Consider the following 27,591-nt stretch of genomic DNA (forward strand, 5'->3'; position numbering starts at 1 on the left):
GGCCCCATCGATCGGCCGGCCAAGCCGCAGCCTGGGCTAGGCGCTCGAAATTTGTGAAAAAATAGTCGGGATCTTCACCCGACACATACTTTTGCAGGACGACTGATGGCAAGGAAGTCAAGGGTCTTTGTTGTCCCATGACGGTGGTCAGTTTCTCAAGGGCTTGGTCCTGTGCGGTCCCCTGTCCTTTCAGGACATCATGGAGTTGTCCTCGGTCATCTTCCGCAGTTTTAAGAAAGCGTTCCATCATTTTGCCAAGCTGCTCCTGGCTCTCCGCGAGGTGTTTGACTGCGGCCTCCATGCTTCCGGGGGATCCCACTTCTGACACCACCTGTGGACTTGTGGGCTGGGCGGACCGGAATAACAGGCTGGGAGGCCGAATGTAGTGGGCTATTGTTAAGGATTTATTCGCAGGTAAGATACACAAAGTCTTTTCCAACAGAGGTACGGGAAAGAGTTCCGGAGGGAGGTGCCAAGACGGGGGTGTTCTGAGGCAGTAGAGACGCCGCGGTTGAAGTCCTCTGCTGGGCTGTTGTCGTCAGGGTAACGCCGGGGAATGGTGCTCCTCGGAGATATATAGGGGAGAGAGAATGTAGGGGTTAGTCCAGTCCAGCAAGGACTACCGAGTACTTCCACCTTCACCGGGGAGTGAATGGGCCAGAAAACGAACGTGAGGGAGGGCGGTAGGGTAGGAGGGGATCAGACCAATTAGGTAGCGGGGAGGGGTATAGAGTGCTTGATGGTGTCGGGGCAAGTGCGGGGGAGTATTCACAGTGCTCGTGATACTGTACTTACTTCTAAGGCTGGTGCAAGGTGCTCGTGAGGGTCTATAGACAATTTTTACAGGTATTTACACTAATTACACTAGGGTACACGGAGAAAGGATAGAGGGTACTCACGTGCCCCGCCGCAACTCTCATCCGAGTTGCGGCCGCTCTCCAGCCACCTCCGGAGGTCGCCACCAGTCCTCCGACCACAGGTCCTCTTCCTCGTTCTCCTCTCCGCTTTCCGTCTTCTCTCCGATCTCCTCCTTCTTTCCGCTCTCCGTCGGGGGTTCCACGCCGTTCGCTGTCTCCTGCCACGAGTCTGCTGGGCTGAACGATGCTACGTCTGTCTCCACGGCTTTTCTATGTACCCGGCGGACTGCAGTGGACGTGCTTCCGGTTCCGGAAGGGTTGGTTTCCGGGTCATCCACGGGGGTTTCACTTCCGGTATCCTGACTGTCCGTTTCCGGGTCTTCGTTGGTTGGTGGATCCTGTGGGCGAAGAGAGAGAGTGGAAGTCCGATGGCCAAGGGACGCTGTACGTCTCGTTGTGGGGGTAAGGGACCCCTGGCTAGACGGCCATTCCGACGAGGTAGGGACGTCTGTTTTTCCACATGGAGTTCAACAACTGCAAGGTGTGGCATTCACATGTTAGAACCTACTCCTCTCCTACCCTCCCTGCTCTCCTCTAAACTAAATGGTAGCCCACTTCAGTCAACTATCTAGCATCTTTTTCCTGTCTGACATCCCTGGGGAAGGCAAGATATCCACTTTCTCCACAATTACCATGTGATATCTGTCAGAGAGGAGAAATGAGCAAGCCTGTAACATTCTTGAGAAGCCTTTGCATGGCATCATGGTGAGTAGGGTTATGACTTTGTAAAAATCATAAAACTGTTGTGTAGAAAAGGTGTCTAAAATGCTTTACTGTCAAGTCATAAAAGACCTAGGGCTGTGACTACTCTGCTCAGGTCAATATAAATGTTGAGGTGTGATTACTTTCTGATTGGCTGTGTTTTCGCATATCAGATTGTTGCAGCATGCATATCCAAGCAAATTCTAGGATTATCTTGCACAAAATATTGCTCAAAATGATGGCCTAGCCCTGCTGTTTCTGAAACATCTCTAATGATCCTTATGTTTCCTTTGATTTTCTCCCTGTATGGCTTGTGCTTCCTTGCATGGCTGTAATGTCTTGTCCTAACTTTAGGTTCAATCTCTTGACAACTTTGCTTCTGATTAATCAGTAGTTGATCTCTACTCTGCATGGTGAGGTTAACAGGATGGAGATTAAGATGAACCATTACATCCATGACCCCTGCCTCCAATTGGGATCTCTGAAACTTTTCTTTACCATCAGCTCACCCTCTTACATGTTGCGTATTTTGCAACCTTTTTTGTATCATTGTGTATTCTTCTTTTTTTTTTAAATTAAATACTTTATTCGGTATTCTTTGTTCGAGACCATAAAAGTTACACTTTAAAATATAACACATACATTATAAAACCATAATACAGTAAATGAGGTCAGGTGATATACGGTAGCAGCAATGATGGCACACAAGACAGATGAAGCTAAAAACAACATCAACGGCGCCCAGGTAAAATGGTATGATATTAAAAGTCCAAACATTTTCTATATTTCATTGCACATTTAAGAAACCCGGCCACATAAGGAATATAGTCAGTATTAAGCAATTGCAAGTGTAAAAGAGCGGGACGTACTTGAATAAAATTAAGTCTTTTTAAAAGAGGTAATAAATAGACAGTCCGGGGCATTACATAGTATTTGCAGAAAAATAGAAAGTGGAGCAAGTCCTGTGGAGACAAATTGTCGCAGCCACAGGGTGCTAACACCACCCCATTATTACTGCCTCTTGGGACTGCCAGTAAAAAGTGAAAAAGGTTAAACCTAAACCTTATTAATAAAAAGCGCTCATAGGCTGGCAACGGACAAGATAAGTACTGCTCTATATCTATTGAGGTTTTAAGCATTAGATGTTTCCTCACACTAGGTTTCAGCAATTCCTTCTCCTCTCTATCCATTTTTTTGATTGTAAGAAGGATTGCTTTGTAAACATAACATCCTGCCCGGTAATGCAATCAGGGTTAAGAAATAGATCAGGACGTCCCAACTCTGTAAAACTTGCTTTTAAATATTTTAACCAAGGGATCTTCATCTTGTTATCCAGGTTTAAAGCTTCTCTTAGTATACTGTGTGTAAGGCCTAAGTTCTTGTTGAGCCAACACTGAAGCCAAAAGGTTAAGGGGCGAAGGGCCAAGATATCACTTATGTATGGCATACCTGTTTCCTCGTGAACTGACAGATTTGCTGTTCCCTTTGGGACACTAAGCAGCTGCTTCAAGAAATTATTTTCAGTCACCTGAAGGCCCTGCAGCCCGCGGTATCCCCACAGATCACTGCCATAACTTGCTATTAACACATTCTTGGCCTTATAGATTTTAAGCATTGCTGCAACTGGACGATTACCCATTCTAGCTGCGAATCTGAACAGTGCTGCATTAGCCCTAGTAACCTCGCCCCTTTTTTTATTTAAAAGTGCTACCCAATTGAGCCGATGGTCCAGCAAGACACCCAAATAAGAAAATGTTTTACAATGTGGCACCCTCATACCGTTCACCTAAAAGGGTACAGTTTTTTTGAGCAAGACCCCATCTGCGTCACGTAAGATTTATTATTATTTATGGACAGATCACGCTTGTCCATAAATTCGTGAAATGCATCTAGCAGGGTTTGAAGCCCCTTTGGGGTGCGTGCCAGGAGGACAGGAGGATGCGTTGTCCGCATACAAGAGGAGGGCAGACCTCTCCTTCCCACATGCGGGTAATCAGCCCCTGTTCCAGCAACACACCTTCCAGGTCGTTAATATATAAGTTAATAAGGGACGGGGCCAGTATGCACCCCTGCCTGACAACCCCTTGAAATGTCAAAATATTTTTATACCTTCAAGTCGTTGGAATACCTGACATTTGCCTTGGTGTCCCTGTGTAGATCCCTCAGGAAGTCCACCAGGCTCCGCTCCACCCCCATCACACAATCCAATGCGGATGAGAGGTCCATGAAGGCTGAAGGTCATGAAAATGGAGCCCATACGAGCCTTGATGTACTTCCCTATGATCATATAGAGGTTTAAACACTGGGCCATGGTGGAGTGACCTGGGCGAAACCCGTACTGTATATCAGAGATAATCTTATTCTCCTCTGCCCAGGTACGCAGTCTTTTAAGGATTACCCCACCAATGACCTTGACAACAGAATCAATCAGTGAGATTGGCCTGTAGTTCTTTTACAGTTTCGATCCCCTTTTTTATGTACCGGGACAATCGTGGAATCACCCCATGCCACCGGGCATCCTCCTCTAGCGGCCGCGTTACCCACGGCAGTCAGGATCCCTGCCCAGAAGGTAGGTTAGGATTTGAAAAGATCCGAGGGGATGCCAGCTGGGCCTGGCGTCTTCTTGTTAGTCAAATTTGCGATGCCCTCCCTGATCTCATGTTCTGCAAAAACCACCAATTCATTTCCCGTTTGCCCTGACGGTATATAAGACTTACCGGATGTTTTTTATTTATTCTGTATCTAAAATTGTTTGACAGGTATTCAGGATTGGTAGACGTTTAAATAACTGTGGATTGCCAAAGTGTTACTCAACATATGCAGGAAACAAGGTTATTCTCTGTCAATGTGTTTTTCGTTGCACTGTTCTTTCCTTTTAATCGCCAAAATCAGGTCATTACTGAAATTGTTATGTCTACTTATATAGTGTCCAATCTCTCCTCTTTTTTCCTAGTTCTTCCTTTTACCTTTAATGCGGGTTGGATTTGTTGCCTTTGATTGTTAAACAATCCTCTACACATCTTGGGCACAGGGGAAGGGGCTCACTTTGTTGACGTGCATCGTGTGTGAGCCTCTGCCATTTTTTTCTGATTTCAGATTACCTCATTGTTGTCCTCCTAGAAATGTTGAGCCACATATCCTGGAACCTTATTCTTGTGCAGTCACTGGAAACACCATAGTCCTGTGTCTCTGAGGCTAGGCCCGGCATGTATTTTAATGTTGGGGGTTTTTAAGTGGGAGGTAATACTTGCTTACGTCAGTTGCGATGAATTTCCTTGGGACACTTTGTGCACACATGACCAGTGCTTTAAATGGGCCAGCACTCACAGCTGAGTACAGGCTCATCCTGTTTTAACCAAGTTGAGTACCGGCACTTCTCCAGTGACAAGGAGAGTACCGGTACTTGGATTCATATGGTGGGCACTGGGCCGATGCCTGAGGACCAGCTGTGGCTGGTTTATTTGGCAGCATGTCGGCCGTTTTGGCGTCTGTCTGTATCATTCATCTGAACGGCCTGCTGGAGGCCTGCCGCAGGGGCAAGTGGGTCTCTGCTCCTAGATGGAAGCACAATTGTCCTCAACCGCCTCCATGCTGGGTCGTCTTGTTAGTTTACTGGACATGGGCTGCCAGGGGCACAGTGATGTGTGCAGCCTAAATGGGTGGGAGGGAAGAGAGCCTGCATAAGTGACTGCATTTTAACTGCTTGGCCTCCCACTGAGGCCTGACTCACTTGCTCCTGCAAATCCACCCCCACGCCCTCTACCTGCTGGGACATTAGCTGGTATAAGGTTGTGGAGATGGCCTGCGCGGCCTGCCTGGAGCCCAGATGAGGTGGGAGAAGGTCTACTGACCTGCCCATCAGAGGCCAGTATTGTTCTTCCTCTGACCTCTACCCTGCTGGACTCTGCGCATGCTCATGACCCTGAAGTGCTCATTGTCTGCCACTGAAAACACCCCCAAAGCCTTGTACCAGATTTTGAAAGCTTTCACTAGCCCCAACGCCTGCGTTTCGGAAGAAAACGTTTCACAGTCTCTCTGTGATAAAATAAGTGCCTTCTTCATACAGAAAATAGACACCATCTTTAATAAGTTTGCCGTGACTAGTTGCCCTCTGCCGGCAGACACCATAACAGTAGCTCCTCCTAGCACGAGGCCGAAAACACTCTGTTGAATTTCCCCCTTTTATCGCGGGAAAAGACTGAAACCTTAATGTGCAAGGTAAAATCTGGTTCCCCTCTCGATATCTGCCTGCAAGAATTTCAGCCTCCCTTGCCAAATTGCTATCAGATCACATCTGCTCTCTATTGAACCTATCTCTGAAGGAAGGCCACCTACCTTTAACATGGAAGGCGGCTCAGATCATCCCAATCCTAAAAAACACCGGAGCTTCCATGGAAGATCTCTCAAACCTCCGCCATATCTCCCCCTACCTTATCTGAGCAAAGTTCTGGAAAAACATGTTAATAAACACCTATCTGACCATATTCAATCGGCCAGCTACCTGGATCCAACTCAATCGGGCTTCCAGCCAAAACATAGCATGGAAACTGCCCTGGTGGCCATTACCGATAACATCAGGCTTGCACTAGATCAGGGCCAACCCACCCTCCTGGTGTTATTATATCTTTCCGCCACATTCGATACGGTCGACCACCTAACTCTGCTCAGAAGACTGAGGGAAGCCAGGATTGGGGGAGTGGCACTGCAATGGATGACTAGTTTCCTCTCCAATTGTACCCAGGCCATTAACCTGGGCCCACATCGGTCCAATATGAAAGAACTGACCAAGGGAGTGCCTCAAGGCTCATGTTTAAGCCCAGCCATGTTCAACATTTACATTGCCCCCTTGGCTGCACTACTGAGGAACTACGGGTTTGTCCCAATATCCTATGCAAATGACACCCAATTTACCTTCTCCTGCAATAAGACATCCCAGACAGCCCAAACTTCCTTCTCTTCTGGCATGCTGGCCATCTCACAAGGGATGAGAAACAACTTCTTACAGCTGAATGCCGGAAAGACTGAAATCATGCTCTTTGGAGAGGCCCCACTATTATGGGCACCAGATTGGTGGCCAAAATAGTTGGGAACCGCTTCATTACCAAAAACAACGGCAAAGAACTTAGGGGTGCATCTTGAACAGACTTTAACAATGAAAGAGCATGTAACCCACACTGTTGACTCATGCCTCCATGTGTTGGGCCTGCTGGGAAGAGTTTTTCCCTATCTACCCGACCCCCTGCGAAAGACCCTCATTCAAACCCTGGTGCTGAGTAAATTAGATTATTGTAACGCCTTATTGATCACGGCTAACCAGTCATCTCTAAACTGCCTTCAGGTGGTATAAAACACTGCAGCATGTTTAGTTTTAATTGCCCCTCACAGATCAGCTTCACTCCCTCTTCTACAACAACTACACTGGTGACCTGTGCTTAAACACGTGAAGTTTAAGATTTGCTGCCTCACACACAAGGCATTATGGAGAAATGGGCCTTCCTATCTGGCAGAGAGGCCCCATCAATACATCCTCAAAGCGACCTGCAATCAGGCTCAAAATCCTTGCTCAAAATCCCCATGATCAAAAAAGCACGAACAGGAGGAAAGGCCTTTTCATATCCGGCACCATTCATATGGAACCAACTTCCAATTGCCTTAAGACAATGCCCAAACCACCTGAAATTTAGAAAGGTCTTGAAAACTGCCCTCTTTTAGATCAGCCCACCGTAACAACTTTCTTCTGCAAATCCATTAGCATAGAGATACCCCTCAGGGGGTGATTCATGTGCTATATAAGCTCACTAACTAAACTAAACCAACTAAACTGCAAGCTCTACGGCCATGTGGCCTTCTGCCGAGGGAAGAGGGAGGAGAATGTGGTAAAAGAAGGTGACGAGTGAGGGGGCAGAGATAGAATGAGCATAGGAGAGTTTAAAGGGGGAAAATAGAGATAGAAGGGGTAAGCACAGACAGAGATGGGAAGACATTAAGAAAGCTATGGAAAGATTGAGAGGCACAGAGATGGCAGATTAGATATAGAAAGAGTGATAGTAGAGGATTATAGGATACCTTTGGGATAAAGAGAGTGGGGCAGCGAAAGAAATGGATACAAATGGGAGAGAAGTGAGTGTGGGAGGGATGAAGAGATTAGAGATGTGAAGATTGACAGAGTATTTGTCATGCATGTTTGTGTGCGTTTGATTGGTTGTGTGTATGTTTATGTGTGAGAGAGAAACTAAATCAGAGAGGAAAAGAATCAGGGCACCTAGGAGGTATTTGAAATGAAATGCGGCTAATGCTTGTTATTAATGATGCTATGCCAGTCTCTCTCGTCCTGGTGCACATTGATGCTTATCCTGAAAGTGCCACCAAGCCGAACCCCAGCAGCACCCACCTGAAGTGCATCCTGCTCAACACCCGCTCCGTCCACAGACACGCCATCGAGCTCTGGAACCTGCTCGACACCACAGACCCAGACGTCGCCTTCCTCACGGAAACCTGGATGAACGCCTCCTCAGCGCCCGCCATCGCCATCGCCATCCCGGACGGCTACAAGATCATCCGGAGGGACCGCGTCAACCAGACAGGAGGAGGCATCGCCATCATCCACAGGAACACCATCCGCATCACGACCAACACCGACGACAACCTCGCACCCGCCGAACACCTGCACTTCCAGATCCACGTCAACCCCAAGACCACCCTCAGAGGCACCCTCATCTGCAGACCCCCGTGACCACGCACACAATTCAGCGAGGACATCGCCGACTTCGTCAGCCCGCTCACCCTCCCCTCAGCCGACTACTTCCTCCTCGGGGACCTCAACTTCCACCTGGAGAACAACAACGACCGCAACACCACCAACCTGCTGGACAACCTCGCCAACCTCGGACTCAAGCAACTGGTGACCACCCCCACCCACTACGCCGGACACACACTCGACCCGATCTTCTCTTCCAGCAAGGACATCGCCTTCAGCCACGCCACGGGACTCCAATGGACGGACCACAGCTGCGTCCACTTCAGCTACAGAAGGACCACGCTCCACCATCACCAGCAACAGGCTCCCCGCAGAAGCTGGAACAAGATCACTGCAGACCAGCTCACTACTTCCCTGAGCAAGAACCCTCCCACCAGCACAACGAACCCCAGCCAAGCAGCCACCAACCTCACGAAATGGATCAGCGACTGCGCAGACGACCTCGCCCCGCTGAAGACCCCGCAGAGCAGACCCGGCAGCAAGAAAGCCCCATGGTTTAACGACAAACTCAAAAGCTCCAAGAAGAACTGCAGAGCACTCGAGAAAACCTGGCGCAGAGACCCAACACCGGACAACATGACCGCCCTCAAGCTCGCCACCCGCAAACACCACCAGCTGATCCACGCCACCAAGAAAACCGCATTCAAGGAACGACTGGACAACAACGCACACAACAGCAAGGAACTCTTCAACATCGTGAAAGAGCTCTCCAACCCCAACGCCGGAAACAATGACATCACCCCTTCGCAAGACCTCTGCAACTCCCTCGCCTCCTACTTCCACAACAAGATCGCGGACATACACAACAGCTTCAGCACTCAACCAACGCACGCCACGACCGAACCACCGCCCCCCACCACCACCCTCCGCGCCTGGACCCCGATCAGCACCGAAGACACCATCCGCACGATGAACTCCATCCACTCCGGATCTCCGACAGACCCCTGCCCTCACCACGTCTTCAACAAGGCCGACGCAGTCATCGCACTCCACCTGCGGGACATCATCAACACCTCCTTCGACATCGCCACCTTCCCGGAGAGCTGGAAGCACGCCGAACTCAGCGCGCTACTCAAGAAACCATCAGCAGACCCCACCGACCTCAAGAACTACCGCCCCATCTCGCTGCTCCCGTTCCCGGCCAAAGTCATCGAGAAGACCGTCAACAAGCAACTGGCCGCCTTCCTCGAGACGAACGGCTCCCTCGACCTCTCGCAGTCTGGCTTCCGGGCCAACCACAGCACCGAGACCGCCCTGATCGCAGCCACAGATGACATCCGAGCCCTGCTCGACAACGGAGAAGCAGCGGCCCTCATCCTCCTGGACCTCTCCGCGGCCTTCGACACTGTCTGCCACCGTACCCTAGTACAGCGCCTCAGCAACGTCGGAATCCAGGAAAAGGCACTGGAGTGGATCACCTCCTTCCTCGCCGGAAGGACACAGAGAGTCCGCCTCCCCCCGTTCAGATCAGAGGCCACTGAAGTCATCTGCGGCGTTCCTCAAGGCTCCTCGCTCAGCCCAACACTCTTCAACGTCTACATGAGCCCCCTCGCAGCCATCGCACGCCAGCACAACCTGAACATCATCTCCTACGCTGACGACACCCAGCTGATCCTCTCCCTCACTAACGACCCCGCCACCGCCAGAGCCAACCTGCACGAAGGGATGACAGACGTAGCCAAATGGATGTCGAACAGCCGCCTGAAACTGAACTCGGACAAGACGGAAGTCCTCATCCTGGGATCCTCACCCTCCGCCTGGGACGACTCCTGGTGGCCCCCCGCCCTGGGCAGCGCACCCAAACCAACTGACCACGCACGCAACCTGGACTTCATCCTGGACTCCTCCCTCTCCATGACCAGACAAGTCAACGCCGTCTCCTCGTCGTGCTTCAACATCCTGCGCATGCTACGCAAGATCTTCCGATGGATCCCCACCGAGACCAGGAAGACGGTCACCCAGGCCCTCGTCACCAGCCGTCTGGACTACGGCAACTCCCTCTACGCCGGAACCACCGCCAAACTCCAGAAGAGACTCCAGCGGATCCAGAACACCTCAGCACGACTCATCCTGGACATCCCCCGCCGCAGCCACATCTCCGGACACCTGAGAGACCTGCACTGGCTCCCGGTCAACAAGAGAATCACCTTCCGGCTCCTCACCCACGCACACAAAGCCCTACACAACCAAGGACCATGATACCTCAACAGCCGCCTCAACTTCTACGCTCCCAAACGCCAGCTTCGATCGACCAGCCACGCCCTCGCCGCCGTCCCCCGCATCCGAAGAGCCACCACAGGAGGAAGGTCCTTCTCCTACCTGGCCGCCAAGACTTGGAACTCCCTTCCGACCCACCTCCGCCTGACCCAGGACCACCTCGCCTTCAGGAAGCAGCTCAAGACCTGGCTGTTCGAGCAGTAGCGGACCCCCTCCCCCCAGCGCCTTGAGACCCTCCGGGTGAGTAGTGCGCTATACAAATGCATTGATTGATTGATTGATTGATTGATTGAATAGTACTGTTGATGACTTGGCTGCATTCAGGGTTTAGAAGCTCCATGCATTGTTCCAAGAAGTACTTCACACCACCCTTTATTAGCACCTGTTAATCTGTTCATATGGAAAGTTTGAGACAACTGTCAAGGGCAATGCAAGGGCAAAATAAATACTCAATAGAAGTGTTTTCTAGCATCATGTCTCACTCCGCCTCTAACCCGCCCACTAGCCACGCCCCTAAATCAATTTAATCAGTACCTGCACTTATCTGATTTTTTCCATTTAAAACCCTGCACATGACCAAGGCTAGTCTCTAACGTCCAAACAGTTGGACGAGTGCATCTGAGAATCCTCGCTCTCCCAAGAACACCCAGCAATGTGCTTGCTTTTAGGAGGGAGGGGAAACAAAAAATTGCATTTGGAAAAGGAATTATTTTATTATATTATTTTTATAATCGGAGAGCTTTGGCAATACTTACTGTAAGTGATAGTATGAAGATCTAATATCACAAATAATAGTTCTATCGGCCAAAAGCTCATAGCTACTATTTTGGAAAAGATTTGTCTCATCGTAATAATAATTCATTGTAAACCTATACATAATGGCAGAATTAAAAAGGAAAAATTTAGAACCGGGTTTTAGTCAAAAATGAAAAGAAGAGAGGTACCAAAGTTCAAACACCACATGAAGCCACTCCCTACAGCTACACTCACTCTGATTCCTATTTTATTGCAGTAGCCGCTGTGGGGACTCTATAATATGCCTATGTTTAGTCTGAGGTCTATTTCCTCAGAGGCCACCAAGGTGGCCCGTTCTCACCTCTGATCTAATATTGTTCACATATATCTTTGGTCGAAGGCGTTGGATCAGATTCAAGAGATTGTGAGCCTGACTCAGCACTGAACCTTAACCCTTCTGGTGATTCGCTCACCCATTAATGAAAAAAACAGAGATATCTTGGTTGCTCTGGGCATCATAACATTCACAAGCTGCAGGATACTACACCAGCACACAGCGTAGTTACTTGGTGGGGCTACGTGTGGTTCGGTCAGCGACTGGAGGGTGCTGGCGCTGAGCAGTCATCCAGGTATCGATGGTCAGTGGACTTTTGCAGCTCCTTAAAATGATTCCTATATCCAAGTCTGTTATACTTTGCCACAGGGACATAGCCGTGCTTCATGCTAGGTATTTTTGTATTTTAACTTGTTGCTCATATTTTTTTGTTACATACATCATATCTGCCTTTTTTTTGCTTTAAATTTGATATTAAATGTAAATGATCAACTAGCTTTCTTTAGTACTTTCTAGCAAAACGCTTCCTGCGCCTTCGTTTCAATGCTAAATTTGTGGCATGAAGATGTTGTTTATTTAGAATTTTTACATTATCTGAAAAGAGTTAAACATTTCCATGCCTAAAATGAAATCCTGCGATTTGTCAACAACACCGCTGACAAACTGATGTGAAAGAGTGCTCATTTGACAAACAAATTTTAAGATAACTGCAAACAAACTGAATGGGCGTGTCTTTTTATGGCTGAACAAACGCGACTGCAAGTAGATAGGACAGTGGCTTTCCACGAATTATGTACTGTGTTACAAACTGAAAGTCTCACTAGCACAGCTTCAGCTTTTGGGCCGAATTATGCATTGCTAAATCTGATTTTCTTTTGTGCTTTAGCAAGGGCTTTTGGCTGAGGGCTGGGATTGGAACTCAAAGCAGCCCTGGCAATTTTATCTGACCAGCACGCAGGTTGCAGGAGAGGGGTGCAACTGTGAAACACTGCTGCTTTTGTTACTGAGGGCTGATATTGCAGCACCCCTGCAAAACTGGCCACCTGTAACAAAACCAGCCCCCACCGCTGCAAAACCGCCCCCACCCTTCCAGCCTCCCGGGGAAACGAGGCCCACTTCTAGTCCGGCCCTGTTTCAGTTTGTGTCTGGTTATAATCTGTACCTTTTCTGTTTTTTTGCAGGGGGGACTTTTTAGTAAAACAGAACCAGCTAAAACAGCACCGTCCTCAAAGGTAAGCTCAAGTGCCAGTGTTTTAAACCAGTGCCTCGTTTGTTATGAAGGCAAACTAGATATAGAGCAGGTAGGACACTTCCAAGTGAGTGTGCACTTTTGAGAGACACATATTTGGCTAACCAAGCAACTGCCACTTAATTGTGGTTCTTTTAAAATATGTTATCAGTAGATTTATGAACTTTAATCCAGTTGTCAATGATATGCTGATCGTCGTTGCTTTTGCGCACAATGTCATTTGCTTTTGAAAAAAGTGTGTAGCTCCAACATGTGGCCATTTTGGGGACTATTGATAAACTTCATGTTATGCCACGTGCTTCTGGATTTCTGTACACCTTCAGAGGCCATTATTCTGCTGTTCGTAGCACTGATTGATATGGACTTTGATCTGTGGAACCATGAATGTAGATTCATGAAAATCCCAGTAGTTATTGGTTTTAAATTCTAGAAGCTGTGACCACAATGCCATCACTGCACATTTGTTCAAACAAACAAGTGATGAGTGTAATGCCTCAATAAGTCTCAGCCAGTGGTGTTTACTCTAGGTTTGATTCCATGCCATGCCAGAGAAAGTGCACGCTTTGTTGCTCACAAGAAATGTTGTTAGCTTAGAGGCACTTAGGCCCATCCATTGCTTACCATTGGTTGGCTTCATTGTCACTCTTATGCTAGCCCCTGTTTGGTCAGTGTGTGCCGGCTTCAGTTCCTCTACGTTTGTTACTTCCTTCCCCCAAAGCGTGGCCGAAGTACTGGTTTCTGTCGGGGCCTAAAGTCCTTCTGCTGCTTGCACGTTCTCTCAGGTACTTATTCTTTTATTAAATTGGAGTGCCTATGTCTTCAGATAGTTTCTACTCCTGCATCCCGTTCTGAATTGTTGTTGCCCATTGGTATTGCCCTGTCGTGGTTGCTCTCTTGTTGTTGCTTTCCTTTTTGTCAAAGTTTGCCCCATTGTTATTTGTTGCCCAATGCTGCTTGCACCCTCCCAGATGTGCTGCTGTACAACATGGCAAAAAGAACATTGACCAAGCCAAATATCTGTACTATTTGGCTTTGTCAATGCGTTTTTAAACAATATTGTACTGCAGCGTGGCTGCTATGTGGGATAGTAGAAATACAAAAAAAATACTCTGACACAGCCAACATGGACCACACCATAGTGCTTTTTTTTCTTTTTTTGCTTTCTGCCATGCTGCCCTTTTGGCACCAACGCAAGCACCCTCGCACCATGCAAAGATGCCTCCGTTGCATGCAGGATTGTTTTTGTGCAGGAAGGAACACCTTCATCCACAAAAATAATCCTGAGGCATGTTCCTCTTTTATGTGTGCTACAGAATCCACCACACATAGAAAGAGGAAGTAGCTAGGAGAAAATAGGAAATTTACCCTTGTTACGTCTCTCCTGGTAAGGCGTATCTTTTTTGCACATTACCAGGTTTACCAATTCTGGTAAATCTGGGAATGCATCAAAAGCCATGGGAAAAACCCATGCAACACCCATGGAATGGCTTCACAGGGCAGAGTAAGGAAGCGCAGCGATTTGTGCTGCGTTACTGTACTCCAGATTTATGAACCCCCCCAGGGCCATGCAAAATGGCCTTGTGTGGCTTCATGAATCTCATTTTGGACTTGTGGCACGCTTGCCCCACATTGTGTGCTGAAAGGGCGACGCAACTCCAATCATAAGTTTTGCCCTTTAGATTTCTCTGACAACTGTCCAAAGCAAAGATGCGCATGCACTTGATTCCACACAAATCAATTGATTTCACATAGTTATCAGAGATGCTTTAGATGTAGCTTAACAGTACGGCACTTTTATCAATAATTTAAAATATTCTTCGAGATGGCTTTGGCTCCACCTAGAAGAGTATTACACTCCTACCTCATGGTAGGATCTATTTGGTGTATCATTCCTCCTTTCAGTAAGTGCTTCCATTGGAATGTAGGAGGGACTATTTTACATCTAAAAAGTGCACACCATCATCAGTATGTTATCTCTTATTTACAGTCTATATAGAAGGCATACCCTTTTTGCTACTTTTTCACCAGCATTGGCACAGCCAGTAGGACGGGCTTTAATGTGGTAAACAGCATTTTTGCAGGTAACACCTGTAAACAGCAAACTGAATAGTGGGTTTACAAGCATTGGCACTTTAAACCAGACCTAACAGCTTTACAAAAGCTTGTTAATGAGTTTACTAGGCAAAAAACGCCTTCCTGAACTTGACATTGAAAGAGTTCTGAAATGTTACACAGATTACACAAGAGCTCCAAATAATCATTCACACTCTGACACCAAGAGGATGAGTGGGTGAATGACCTGTCAGTCACGTTTCAGAATGCTAAATGTATGGCCTTTACATTTTGCGACTCGCAAATTGCGTTGCTTTGCAACTTGCAAAATGCAATGTACAACAGTGTCACAGATATTGTTAGCGATTCCCAATGGAGTCGCAAATTGCCTGCCTCATCAATATTCATGATGCAAGCGAAATTTGCAATCACATTGGGAATGGCTAGCACTTCCAGGGATGGTGGCCTGCTGGGGTCAGTAGGCCACCATGTCTGGGACTCCTTTTTAAATAAAGCAGTTTTTTTTTCTCCAAATGCAGCCCTTTTTCCTTAAACGGGCTTCCAACGGCACGATTTCCCTTATGCGAGTGCAGAAAAGAGTAGTACATCTGGCCCTCAGTCTTTGCCCATTGGAGTGTCTCTCCAATGGAATACTATTCCTCTCTTTTCTACAATACATCTTTGCAGGGATAAAACTGCGACCGTGACTTTCCAGAGATGTGTGTGCCTCGAGCTTGGGCCAGGTTCCATATTTACTGCTGTTGCTTCACCCTTTAGACACTCTGCAGGAGGGTTGCGGAGTATTGGCAGCCATTTTTCACGGACATATGTGCAGTTTACATGTTGAGCATTGCTGCTGATCAGCTTTGGTTACTTCCGAACATTGAAACTTTTCATAGGATTTGTGTGTTTATTTTGGTGCATAACGATGGCAGACATCACTTTGAGAAGTGGGACCTAGGGGTGCTTGGGCCAGTATTCCCCCAAACTGTGTATTCTGTTTGCTTGCCCAAGATTTTCTTAAGAGTTGCTGATGATTAAAATTAGCTTGACTGGAGCTGGGCAAGCAGAGAGGTGGGTCGCGGGATGTGTTCTTGAAAATGAAGGGATCTTAGGAAGTGTCCTTTTTTTACTACAACACTTCAGTAAATTTTCTATCACTACATCCAACTACCTGATTATTCAGAAGCAAGTCTTCAACTCCCTAGAGCCACAGCTTTGCAGCTTCTTTGCATTCATTTCGGGCATACCTGCTCTTGACTCCACATCCGCCTGTGGCATAATTTGTCTGTAGTTCTAGCACAATTTGGCATATTCGGGCTCAAAGTCCTGGGAATATTATTCAACACGCTGACAGTTATATTTATCTGTATAGCGGTAGGCCTGTTCTATGGCACTGCTCTGATCTTAATGAAAATGAATTTGTGAAAATGTTGGTGCCATGTCATTTGAGGCACCACCCAATTTCCCTTTACCAACGGCAGCTCCATTTTACGATGAGTTGCAATGTTAATGTATCGACACATATTAGGCTTTTGAAGATTGTGAAGACCTAATGACTTCACATTTGACAACAAGGACTGTCAAAGTACCTGCACTTAGCAGTCAGATTATTCTGAATTTGTTCTAGTAACCATATTACAAAAAACTACTCCTAGATGCCCAAAAAGCGTATTATATGGAACAAATCAATGAAGGCAAATCCTCTTCAAAAGAACTATTTAGGACTATATCTAACCTTACAAACCCCGTCAAACACAAAGCCGACAGCAGTCTAGCGCTCTGTGAAGAATTAGCCTCCTTCTTTCGGAATAAGGTGGAAGTTATTTTCTCCTCTTTCACTAACCAGCACGGAGGAAGGGGGGAGGTGGCAGCCAGGTCAAAATCCGAAACCACTAACGTACCATCTATTTTTTCACATCACTTGTGACCCAGGAGGTAATCAACCTTCTGATGGTGACCTGATCTGGGTCCCCACTAGTCTTGTCCAGTATCGGTGATAAAAAGCTCCCCAGATGTTATTGCTGCCATCCTTACGCCACTGTTTAATACTAATATGGAGTCAGGCTGGTACCCAAAATCCTGAAAATCAGCCCCTATACTTCAGCTGATGGAAAAAAAAACCTGGATCCTAGTGATCCTAACAACTATAGACCCATTTCACGTCTCCATGTGCCGACAAAACTGATAGAGAAGACTAATAATGTGCAATTGAGCATGTTCCTTCAGAGCAACAATGTTCTTGATACGACGCAGTATGGCTTCCGATCAGGACACAGCACTGAGCTAGCTTTGATCAAAGCCACAGAGGAGGTACGAGAGGCTGTGGACCAGGGAGGCGTAGCGATCCTTATTATGCTGGATTTGTCAGCGGCCTTCGACACGGTCCATCATGAAATTCTGATGGACTGTTTGTTGAGGGCGGGGGTACAGGGCAAGGCCTTTAACTTCCTGAAATCTTTCTTGACCGATAGAGAGCAAACGGTGGACTTGGGGAGGGATAGGTCAAAGCCTTTTTCCCTTCCTTGTGGGGTGCCCCAGGGGTCCTCCCTTAGTCCCACGCTTTTTAACATATGTCAGCCCGCTGGCAGCCCTGATAAGATCATTCAAGCTGCAAGTTATATCTTACGTGGACGACATACAAATTGTGTTGTCCTTACAGCGAGGCAAAGAAGCTGATACGGCATCAAGAAGCCATGATTGTATGAAATCAATAACTGGGTGGATGTCAGCAAATTACCTGAAACTCAATGCTGGCAAAGCAGAGGTTATTATATTTGGGAATAACCCAAACCTCTGGATGCCAGTCATGTGGCCTGTCGAAATGAACAAGCCTCCAGGACCTTCCGTGAAAGCCAAGAATCTGGGGGTGATTATGGATAATAAACTTACCTTTGGCGATCAGGTCAGTGGGGTGGTCTCGATATGCTTTTTCCTCCTCCTGAGAAAATAAAAATTCTTCCTACCAGAGGATGGCTTTACGACTGCAGTCTCAGCCATCTGGATTATTGCAACAGTCTGTACTTGAACCTTCAAAAGAAGCACTTGAACAGACTCCAGCTGGCGCAAAATGCGGCAGCCAGGCTGCTCACAGGCACGTTAAGGTTCGTCTCAGTTAGAAACGGACTTTGACACCTGCATTGGCTTCCAGTTAAACAGCGTGCACAATTTAAATCGCTTTGCACGGTTTTTAAGTCCTTGATGGGCACTGGTCCAGAATATCTGAGAAGTCGCAATAACTGGTATGTCCCTGGAACGCAGGCCTCTACAACAAGTAGCTCCTGAGCTCCTGGTATCTCCCCAACTACCTGTCAGAAACTCTCCGGTGTGCATCCCAGCCTTATAAATTAGTTTTGGGTAAATTAACATGCGTGTGGTAACATTTTGTATTCTAAGATGAAAACAAGTGTATTTTCAGGACTTATAAGATGATTTTGGGAGAAAAATGGCTGAATTTTCAAAATATATTTAAAGGTGATTTTTGAGTGATAAATTATGTGTGGAGACTTATTACCAATATGATTACTTTTGTGCGAGGGGCACTGCAGCTGGCATGTACTACTTACGTATAGGCATTCCAAATTGACAAAGCCTTTTTTTTTTTTTACATTACTGCTCGCAACCCTCCTGATGCGCAGAGGTGATCACTGCTGGAAACCTTGGACATGGTGGCCACTAATATAAACCTGTCTGATGTGGTCGCTATTACAAAACTGATATTAGTAGCTCATGATGATTTTCATTTATCACAAGTACCTCTTATTCCACAAAAGGTTGGAGGCCCTCTGGTTTGAGGCATTTATTGTCTTATAACGGAGGATCGTGGCAGCAGAGAATGAGCTGGCATGCAGTTTAAGCTCTATAGAGTGTCTGACTCAAGCATGGACTTTCCTTTCTAGAGTGGATGATCCAATGAACTTCTTTACACTAACTAAGCAGAGTGTCAGATGGGTTTGCCTCTGGCTGTGTGGTAGCAGAAGGTGGTGGTCGTCGTTTTGCTCCTTTAACTCCAGCAGTGACCAGGTTACTCTCAGCCTGTGATTGCTTTTGTTGTAGAATAACAAATGGGTCACTAAATAGCACAGGGAAGCATTTGTTTTTTGTTGTCTAGTTTGTCATTATCCTGGAGGTTGGGGGAATTTTGTTTTGTTTGGAGCAGCAAGACCTCCCTTTGCTTATGATATTTCTTTGTAGTCATGGTGTAGGTACAAGTTCCTTCAAATAATGGTTTAATCAACTGGTTATTTAGGGGACATGTTGGTTTTGTATTAGCTATCAAAGCATTAGGTATGGTTTGTTAGCCAGTAAATGATCTAACCTGCTGGCAAAGCAGTACCGAGTATGGAGAGTTGGATGTTTTCAATTCAGTGTATTTTAAATTACATTTGATGATTATTCCACTTATAAGCTCCATTGTAAAGTTGTTGGTGTGTAGTGGAATGTGGTAGCACTGTGATCAGTGAAATTTGTCGTCCAGCGTGTAAGTAATCTGGGGGATCATTTCTGATTTGATTTGCAGTGTCATATTGTTCATGCTAAGAACATTTATTATAATTCATTAGGTTGCCTCAGCTTGCTGTGGTTCTTGATTCCTTCATTTCGTTGCCTCAGCTTGATGTGGTTCTTGATTCATTCATTAAGTTGCCTCAGTTTGCTGTGGTTCTAGATTTACACTGAAACAGGGGTTTAGTGGCATAATGCATCCTTTGAAGGGATCTGTATTTCACACCATGTTTACAAGCTCCACCTTTAGTGGTACCCCACAGCATTTCATTGTTCCTAGGTTGATAAAATGGCTTCCATTGAGTTGAGTAACAATAAACATCTGTGATCTGTCAGTAGATCAGAGAGGCCACCCATCTCATGGGCTCCACACATATGGCTAGTATTTGTATGCTGTGTCCTCTAAGAGTGATGTTGATCTGTCTGGTTTGACGTTGCTCTCAAAAGTGTGTGAGTTCCACAGTTTTACCACATTGTTGTGAAATCTTGCATGATACATTACAGCTAAAAGAGGATTAAAGACAGCAGAGCATGGGAAGGTTACCGAGGTCACTAGAGCAAAAAGAATATGTATCAGTCGGTGAGTGACAGGAGAGCAACGCAGGCTAATACTGCAGACCCGTAGTCTGACCATTGTTGAGGTGGATGGGAGTGAAATTGAGAAACTTTTAAAGGGTCAGGGAAATTGCTGCAGGATGAGGAGCATATCGATTAATGGGGAGCAGAGAGCATGACTAGAGGGACAAGAAGCACTTTTCCTGGACATTTCCATGCCCTGTTAAGTGCTCCAGACCATTTCTTCTCTCTAGAGTTATACCACCCCTGGAGAGAAAGGAAGCAGGGTATATCACGCAGGGGTCTCCAAACCAGTCCTGGAGGGCCAGATCCATGCCAGATTTTTAAAATAACTACATGTATCTAAATGGGGATATGCACAAAATCTGGCATGGATCCGGCCCTCCAGGACCGGTTTAGAGACCCCTGATGGGTGAGGGAGAGAGATGTGGGGTAAATACCATTGTCAAGAAAAAAGAAAATTGGAAGAGCAAGGACTAGCATGTCTATTCTGCTCATTTCTCCAGATTATGACTTGGCCTTTTCATCACTCTTCCTTGCAGCTCTTGTTTGTGAAAGACATGACAGTTTAGTGGAGACCCAGGGCATCAAATCGGTGTCACAGAGAGGATGTGCCATAGATATTAGATTGTAGTCCCTGATTGTGGTGGGGGGGGATCTTGCAACCATGTGGCACACAAGCTGGCATTTTAAAAGTTACACTTTGTTGACATGAGTCATATATGTTGTTGCCACATCACTTTGTATGCAGTCCTATTACTGCCATTGCAAGTAAATGCATGGAGGAACTCGCGGGCAGATTCAACACAAACTTTACTCTTCCAAATAGAGATTGCCACTGAAGCCCTGGATGATTCCCTGGTGCAGACACTAGGGGAAAGGAGGTAGCAGAGCGAAGGAAGAGAGGGAAGGTGCTCTTTGCCAGTGACTAGTTCAGGGCACCTTCAGTTTTCAGCTTAATGCGTGCCCTCACAGTGTCAACTGGTAATCAGTACACCCTGCAGTAGGCAAGTTTGTAATAGTCTGTTGCACGCAAAGGCAATAATGCATCAGTCTGTTAAGCGAAACATGCCCACTTACCAGAGTACACTAAGCTCAGGCTGTCACAAACCCTGTGAAGTACCAGGAATCTGGGAATCTGAGCACCTCTGGACAACACGTGCAAGTTGGACAAAAACACATGACCCGATCAAACTGCCAACAAGTAGGGACATAGGATCAAATTGAAGGTTAAGAAGCGGAAAATGCAGGGAAAAAAATAGGGAACAAAACAGTAAATGTGCAGGAGCACAAAAGCGGTTATTCAAATTAGAGCGCATAGCAGGCCCCACATGACCAACACAATGTGGCAATACACCATGGTCAAAGTTTCTAACCTCTTTATACTACTACTGCCTAATGTGATTCCGAATTACTTTATGAATAACCCTACATAAAGGGCCAGTTGACCTGGAAATACTGGTTAATGAAAATTGATAGTCTTTTTTTCTCAAACTCAATTGTCCTGTTCTCCAAAGCCACCAATCCCTGTGTCCCAATCGCCTTCTTATAGTTCTGATTGATTATTTGCTGTAAGTATCTTGTTCTGTTCTGAGCTCTGTTTCTACTGTACTGATGCTCAATTGAGTGTCCCTGCCTACTCATCTGACTCTTGTGTACTTGATACCAGTTCCCTAAGTCGCCAGTTCCTGACATCCGACACCTCTCAAGATATTACGGAAATTATATTATTGCAGTTCTAAGTGGAGTTGTTTAGTTCTTTTCACTGTAGCTAGTAGTTGGTGTTCACACAGCTAAGGAAGGACCTATAATAAATACAGAAGCAACATTCTGGCTTGTGGTTATCTCATTTCAGCTTTTTCTAAAAGTGTATTTTTAAAATTCGCTGGATAACCTTGTGTGGGGTAAAGGACTAATGATTGGAGTGAGCCTGATTAATTTTGTGTGATCAGACATGTTTGTTGAAAGAATCTGGAAAGTATTAAATATTTGCTTATCAGTGAAAAAGGCTGGTCTCCTCATTGTTTTTTCGATTATGCATTTTTTCAGTTGAAGTTGCTTTCTTGTCTTGCGTGCTGGCTAATGAGTAAATCTTTCTTGTTAACATTTAACACGGTGAGGTAAGGCCTTGCCTCTTAAACCAACTGTCATCTATAATTCCGCCTACTTATTTTATGTTTGAACTCGAAGTGCAATGTGCAAAAATGTATTTGTTTAATGTGTGAAAGTAAATAATGTTCAGACACAACTTTGCGTACTGCTCTTTTAGAACGAGACGTGCGTTTAATGCAAAAGTGAATGTTTGAAAACTTGAAAATTCAGTTTCATTATAAAGCAATATGATTGTCAGATTTTAAAGTACATCTCATTGTTTTTACATTGAAAAAATGTAAGAGTTCATTAATACTTGGACTCGTACTTTGAATCCAAGAGCGGGCAACACAGAGTCGTGCACAGGCAGAGACAATAGAAACAAAAGGTTTCGTAAGACGACCCAATTCAGAAAATATTCCCAGTATCAACTCTTTCCCAGAAATAAAAAAAAAGGGTTATCGTATCCAGACAAGATCTCCAGGACAAGAGCTATACTGGACCAGAATTCCTTCAACTTTGGACATGCAAGCAACATATGATTAAGATCTGCAGTATATTCTTGACATTTCGGGCAGAATGTTTTATCAGTCATGACATTGTTACCCCATTTTGAAATTCGCTCTGGAGTGTAATAAAGCATGAATATTGTTCTATATTGCTGTAACTTCAGATTTACTGACGTTGAGTCGATGGTTTCTAAGGATTCCTTTATCTCTTCGGCAGCAATTTGTAGACCATCTTCGCTTACGACACAGATAAACTTTTGGTAGGTTTTGCCTATGATCCCCTGCCCGGTAGCATTGAAAAAAATAGACAAAATCTCAGATGGACTATTCAACTCTAATAACCCCCGTCCTCGAACAAAGTAGTCCCTCACCTGTAAGTACTTAAAAAAGTGAGTATGCAACAAACCAAATTCTTCTTTCAGCGATGTAAAAGATCTAAATCCCTGCCCATCGTATAATAGACCCAACCGCATCATGCCTTGACCGAGCCATTCCTGCCTGACAGGGTCATGAAATATACTAGGGAACATAGGATTCCCCCACACCACAACATATGGATGCAAGTCCGGTATTGCGTACGCTTTTCATATTTTTCGCCAGATGTTAGTAACATCCCTAATTACCTTGAATTTTACTCGCTTGTAATAGTTTGGGTCAAGTGTTTTATACAATAGAAACCCAATATTTTGACCTTCAGCCAATTGGTAGAGAAGCCAGCTACCGTCCTTTTAAAAGCCCACTAATTAGACTTTGTATTTGCCCACTAAATGCAGCCCAAAAGTCTAATCGCAAATCATGGAGTTTGAAACCGCCTTGCTTATACAGTAGTCTTAAATAACGAGTGGCTCTCCTGGCCCACCGATATTCCCAGACAAAACTACCGATAGCACTATCTAAACGTTTAAAAAAAGTTAACAGGACTTTCAATGGAATTGTGCGAAAATAATACAAAAACTTCGAAGAACATTCATTTTGATAATGTTGCATCGCCCATATATACTAAAGGGTAACCGATGCCAACTGTGCAGTTTCGTCACTACCTTTGTCAGTAATTGTTAGTAATTTAATGCAATAATATCCTTAATTTGACTACTAAGGCAGACTCCTAGATAGACTGCCGTATTTGTGACCCCTAAGGCAATTGGGGGCCTCTCAAGTTGAAAGTTTAATAAAGTCTGTGTCATATTAAGATTTAATTTATAGCCAGAGAAATGGCCAAATCGCTGTGCTTCGGAAGTAATTGCACCTGTAGCATTAACTGGCAGTCAATTTTAGATCCATCCCATTTAAATTAACTGGTGAGATATCAGTATTTAATAATAAGTGTTTGATAAAAGACTCAATGTAGATAGCAAACAATAACAGGTAAAGCGGACATCCCTGCCGCATTTGGAATTTGTTATGGGAAATTTATGAAATGGAGATGGCATTAGTTAAAGCTCAAGGACATCGGTCCTGGCAAAGATTCAATAGGATATGGTCCTGTCTCCAATGGGATTAGCGATTTATTGTATTTTTTCTCTTGTTTTTCTCTCTTATAATATGATCGTCTTTTCTCTTTTCTTTCATGTCTGTTTATGTGCCCTACCAATGCTTATGTTAACAAGTATCAAAGTGGTATATTTTGTGGAGGTTTTTTTGTAAAGTATCTGTTTGTGGCTTAGTAAAAAATATTTTTTTTTAAAAAGAAATAATGTAAGAATGGTTTCTCTTAGTAAGTGATTGCAGCCGTAATTAGTGGTGGTGGGCACGAGATCATTTGGAGATTTGTATCCTGCCATTTACACCTCTGCACTTTTTATTTTTAGGTGTTAGGATCATGTTCGTGTTAGGATTTCTAGACTGAACTGAAACACATGAATTGGGTACAGTTATACTCTAGGTGCACTATAAAAATCCTCCTTCTTTTTGTAATGAGCTACCCTTCAAAGGTGGTGTTCGGCCATTTGACCAAGATCATGCTTTAATGGTCTTTGTTTCATGGCCTCAAATTTTACTGTATGAAGTTCAGATGAATGTTTTCCAGCTTTTTTCACAGAACTATACAGTTTAAACACATTTAAAAGTGCTCACAGTTTTGCAACGAGAGCCGAGGCACAGGTGGGGTAAGTCATCTGCCCAGGGCTAGCCTTCAGTCAGACAGGGAAGAGGCTATTAAAACCCTTGTATCTGAGTTCTAGTTCCAGCCTCAGTGGCCATGCTGTACATGCTGTATATTGCAACCCTTCTGACCAGTGTATCGTTTACAGTGATCTGTGTTTTTATTGTTTTCCTTTCATTACAGCCAGCTGACCCTCCCACCAAGACACAAAAGGACCAAGGAGCGGTAAATATAACTACATATGTGTGTCTTACGGGTTTTCAAGTGATCTGCATGCCGGGGATTATTCTCCTATGAAACATTTGAGTCCCGTCTTGCCTTTTGTAGTATTAGCTTGCATACTGACAGTGGTTCATATTTGTGCAGCCCAAAAGTCCAACCAAAGCTTCTGGGACTGCAGTTCCACCTAAGCAACCCAGTGCTGCAAAAACAGCCCCCAGCCAAGATGCTAAGACAAATCAGACGAAACAGAAAGAGCCCAAGGTAAGGTGTTTCTATCAAAAGGTCTACCCATCCAGCCATCATATCTGCCCTTTCAAAATGAAATACATTGTTTTTCATATTTGTGCACAAGTGTCCCATGCCTCAAGCTTTATCGGTGCTAAAAACCTTTCTCATATGCGCTGTAATTACTCTGTGCTAATGTACTACATCTGCTATTAAAGTGTGCAATGTATTTAATCCAAAGGATACAAAAGAAGTGATAGTTTGTTAACTCCTCCCAAATACAATGATTTGAGAACATTAACCTGGTCTTCGAGCATGATGACGTGCAATCAGGCAGCAAGCAGTTGAAAAACAGGAATCAATAGATATTTTCCCCTGGCCACTTTTGAGCATATGCTGTACAAGAGTTGTCTGTGATCTATGCAAAATATGTTGCATTTTCAGCGAAAACCCAGTTCAGATTGAGGGCCTCATTTACAGTTGTTCAGCTGGGCTACGCCATCACAAATGTGATGGATATCCCGTCCACCGTATCACACGTGTCATTGGATATAATGCACTTGTAATACGTCAGATGGGATATCATTCAGGTTGGAGAGCGAGTAACCCATCTGACGAACTCTATATTAGGCCGTATATATTTGATCTCTCCCAGACTCTTTGGCTATAATTTCTTCCTTTCTTCTAAGTCTTTCTCTCTCTCAATGCGAAATTCAATTCTACCTTTATTTATCGTACCCCTTCCATCTCTGTCACTACAGGTGAATGTCACGGAGAACAGTTTAGTGGTGCAAGCCTACCCAGTGCTAAGTTAGTTGTAGGTAATTCTACAGGGAGACCTATATCGGAGTTTGGATTTCTTCAATGGGTCGTCCCTGGCCATACTGGTTTGAGCTGTGGAAATGATGGAAAATCAATTCAATTTGTATGTGAACACCACATAATCTATCACAATCTGAAACTGGTATTTGGGTTTACTGCATTGCTAGCCAAAATAGGCATGATAAGGACGCACACCTGGAGCTTTGGTGTACTTGCATTTTTAAACCATTTGTTTAGGCCTTCGTCAGAATCAATAGATTGTATGTAAATATGTTTTGTGCTGTGTAAATGATTGACAATGTTTGATGAGTGTGTATACACAACTGTGCACCACTACAAGTCTAAATGGCTGATGTCTCCTCATCGGTAGAGCTGCAGCCTTCCGTGTCTTAATAGTTGTACAAATCTCACTGAAACAAATGCAGAAGTGGAGACTGAGAGAATGTATTTCTCCTCATTCAATTTTTCCATAATTCTAGCAGGTTCAAGCAGGCCTTGTTGCTATCGGTTCTGACACTGAGCTTTGCATGGCAGTGTTAAGGAATGTATTCAATTTATCATTGTCAGCGATAAAAAGCAAGTCTGAACAAAATATTTGATGATCACAGAAGGTTCCTTTGAATTACATTTGGTGCATGTATTAAATGCTGTAGTCTGTAACCTCCTACATATCTGACCAAGGACATTCAGATGAGGTGACTGCTTTGCCACTTCTGCTCTCTCATTTCTTTAGACACCTAAAAGATTCTACTCTGCCGGACTGGCAGAGTTGTCTTTTTGCTGCTGGAAGTGCTCTCCAGTGGGTGGCACCTTGTTCCTGATGTTTTTATTTGAGAAGTTTTATATAGCGCTGACCTGACCGGAGGGTATCGGAGCGCTTTACATCAGTTACAGAGCAGGACAAAACATAATAATTGATGCGGAAAATCCCGTAATAAAAATACTAATAGGTGACAATGATAAAGAGTTCAAGTTCGTGGTCTAGCTGGCGCAGCGTCGGAGCGGAGTGAGGAGTCGACTTCAGCGTTCTGACTGCTCCTATCGGTTCACTAGGCATTGATCGAGTAACAGGATTTTGAGCTGACTTTTGAATTTAGCAAAGGAGGGAATAGTTCTGATGGAGGGGGAATAGAGTTCCAGATTTTGGGCACATTTCCAGCAAAGGACCTGGCCGCAGGTTTTTGTTTTCGTGCTTTTAGTGGGATGAGTACTAGGGTGTTCGAGCTTCTGAGGTTCCTGTTCTGACCTGCTTTTTGAGTTTGGCAGCCAGGTATTTGGGTTTGCCGGTGTGTAGGGCTTTGTGTGTGAGGCAGGTTGTTCTGAAGTTCACCCGCATTTCTACTGAGAGCCACCTGAGTTCTCTGAGTGCAGGTGAGATATGATAACATTTCTTGATTCCGGTGACCATTCAGGCAGCTGCGTTGAGAGTAGTTTTAAGAGGAGCAAGATGTGATTTAGCTATTCCCGATAGGCCTGCATTTCCGTAATCTAATCTTGGCAGCACCAATGATTGGGTGGCTTGTTTGAGATCTTTGGGCGGGATGAAAGGTTTTATTTTGTTCAATAGCTTCAGGTTGAG

General features: G+C 45.2%; 1 protein-coding gene across 24 annotated transcripts in view; it reads left to right on the forward strand.

Annotated features, from left to right (window-relative positions):
• Positions 1 to 27,591, forward strand: part of CAST (calpastatin) — a 685,784-nt gene that overhangs the window by 314,452 nt on the left and 343,741 nt on the right. For 20 of the 24 annotated variants that reach the window (XM_078675414.1, XM_078675406.1, XM_078675407.1 and 17 more), the window contains 3 exons: positions 12,844 to 12,894; positions 24,927 to 24,968; positions 25,110 to 25,226. In XM_078675414.1, coding sequence (XP_078531540.1) covers positions 12,844 to 12,894; positions 24,927 to 24,968; positions 25,110 to 25,226 — 210 coding nt within the window. Of the gene's footprint in view, positions 1 to 11,180; positions 11,967 to 12,843; positions 12,895 to 24,926; positions 24,969 to 25,109; positions 25,227 to 27,591 lie in introns of those variants that run through there. The other 4 variants (XM_078675429.1, XM_078675431.1, XM_078675427.1 and 1 more) reach the window with 3 other exon arrangements.

The sequence above is a fragment of the Lissotriton helveticus genome, chromosome 2_1, assembly GCF_964261635.1.
Source record: "Lissotriton helveticus chromosome 2_1, aLisHel1.1, whole genome shotgun sequence".
Taxonomy (NCBI): Eukaryota; Metazoa; Chordata; class Amphibia; order Caudata; family Salamandridae; genus Lissotriton; species Lissotriton helveticus.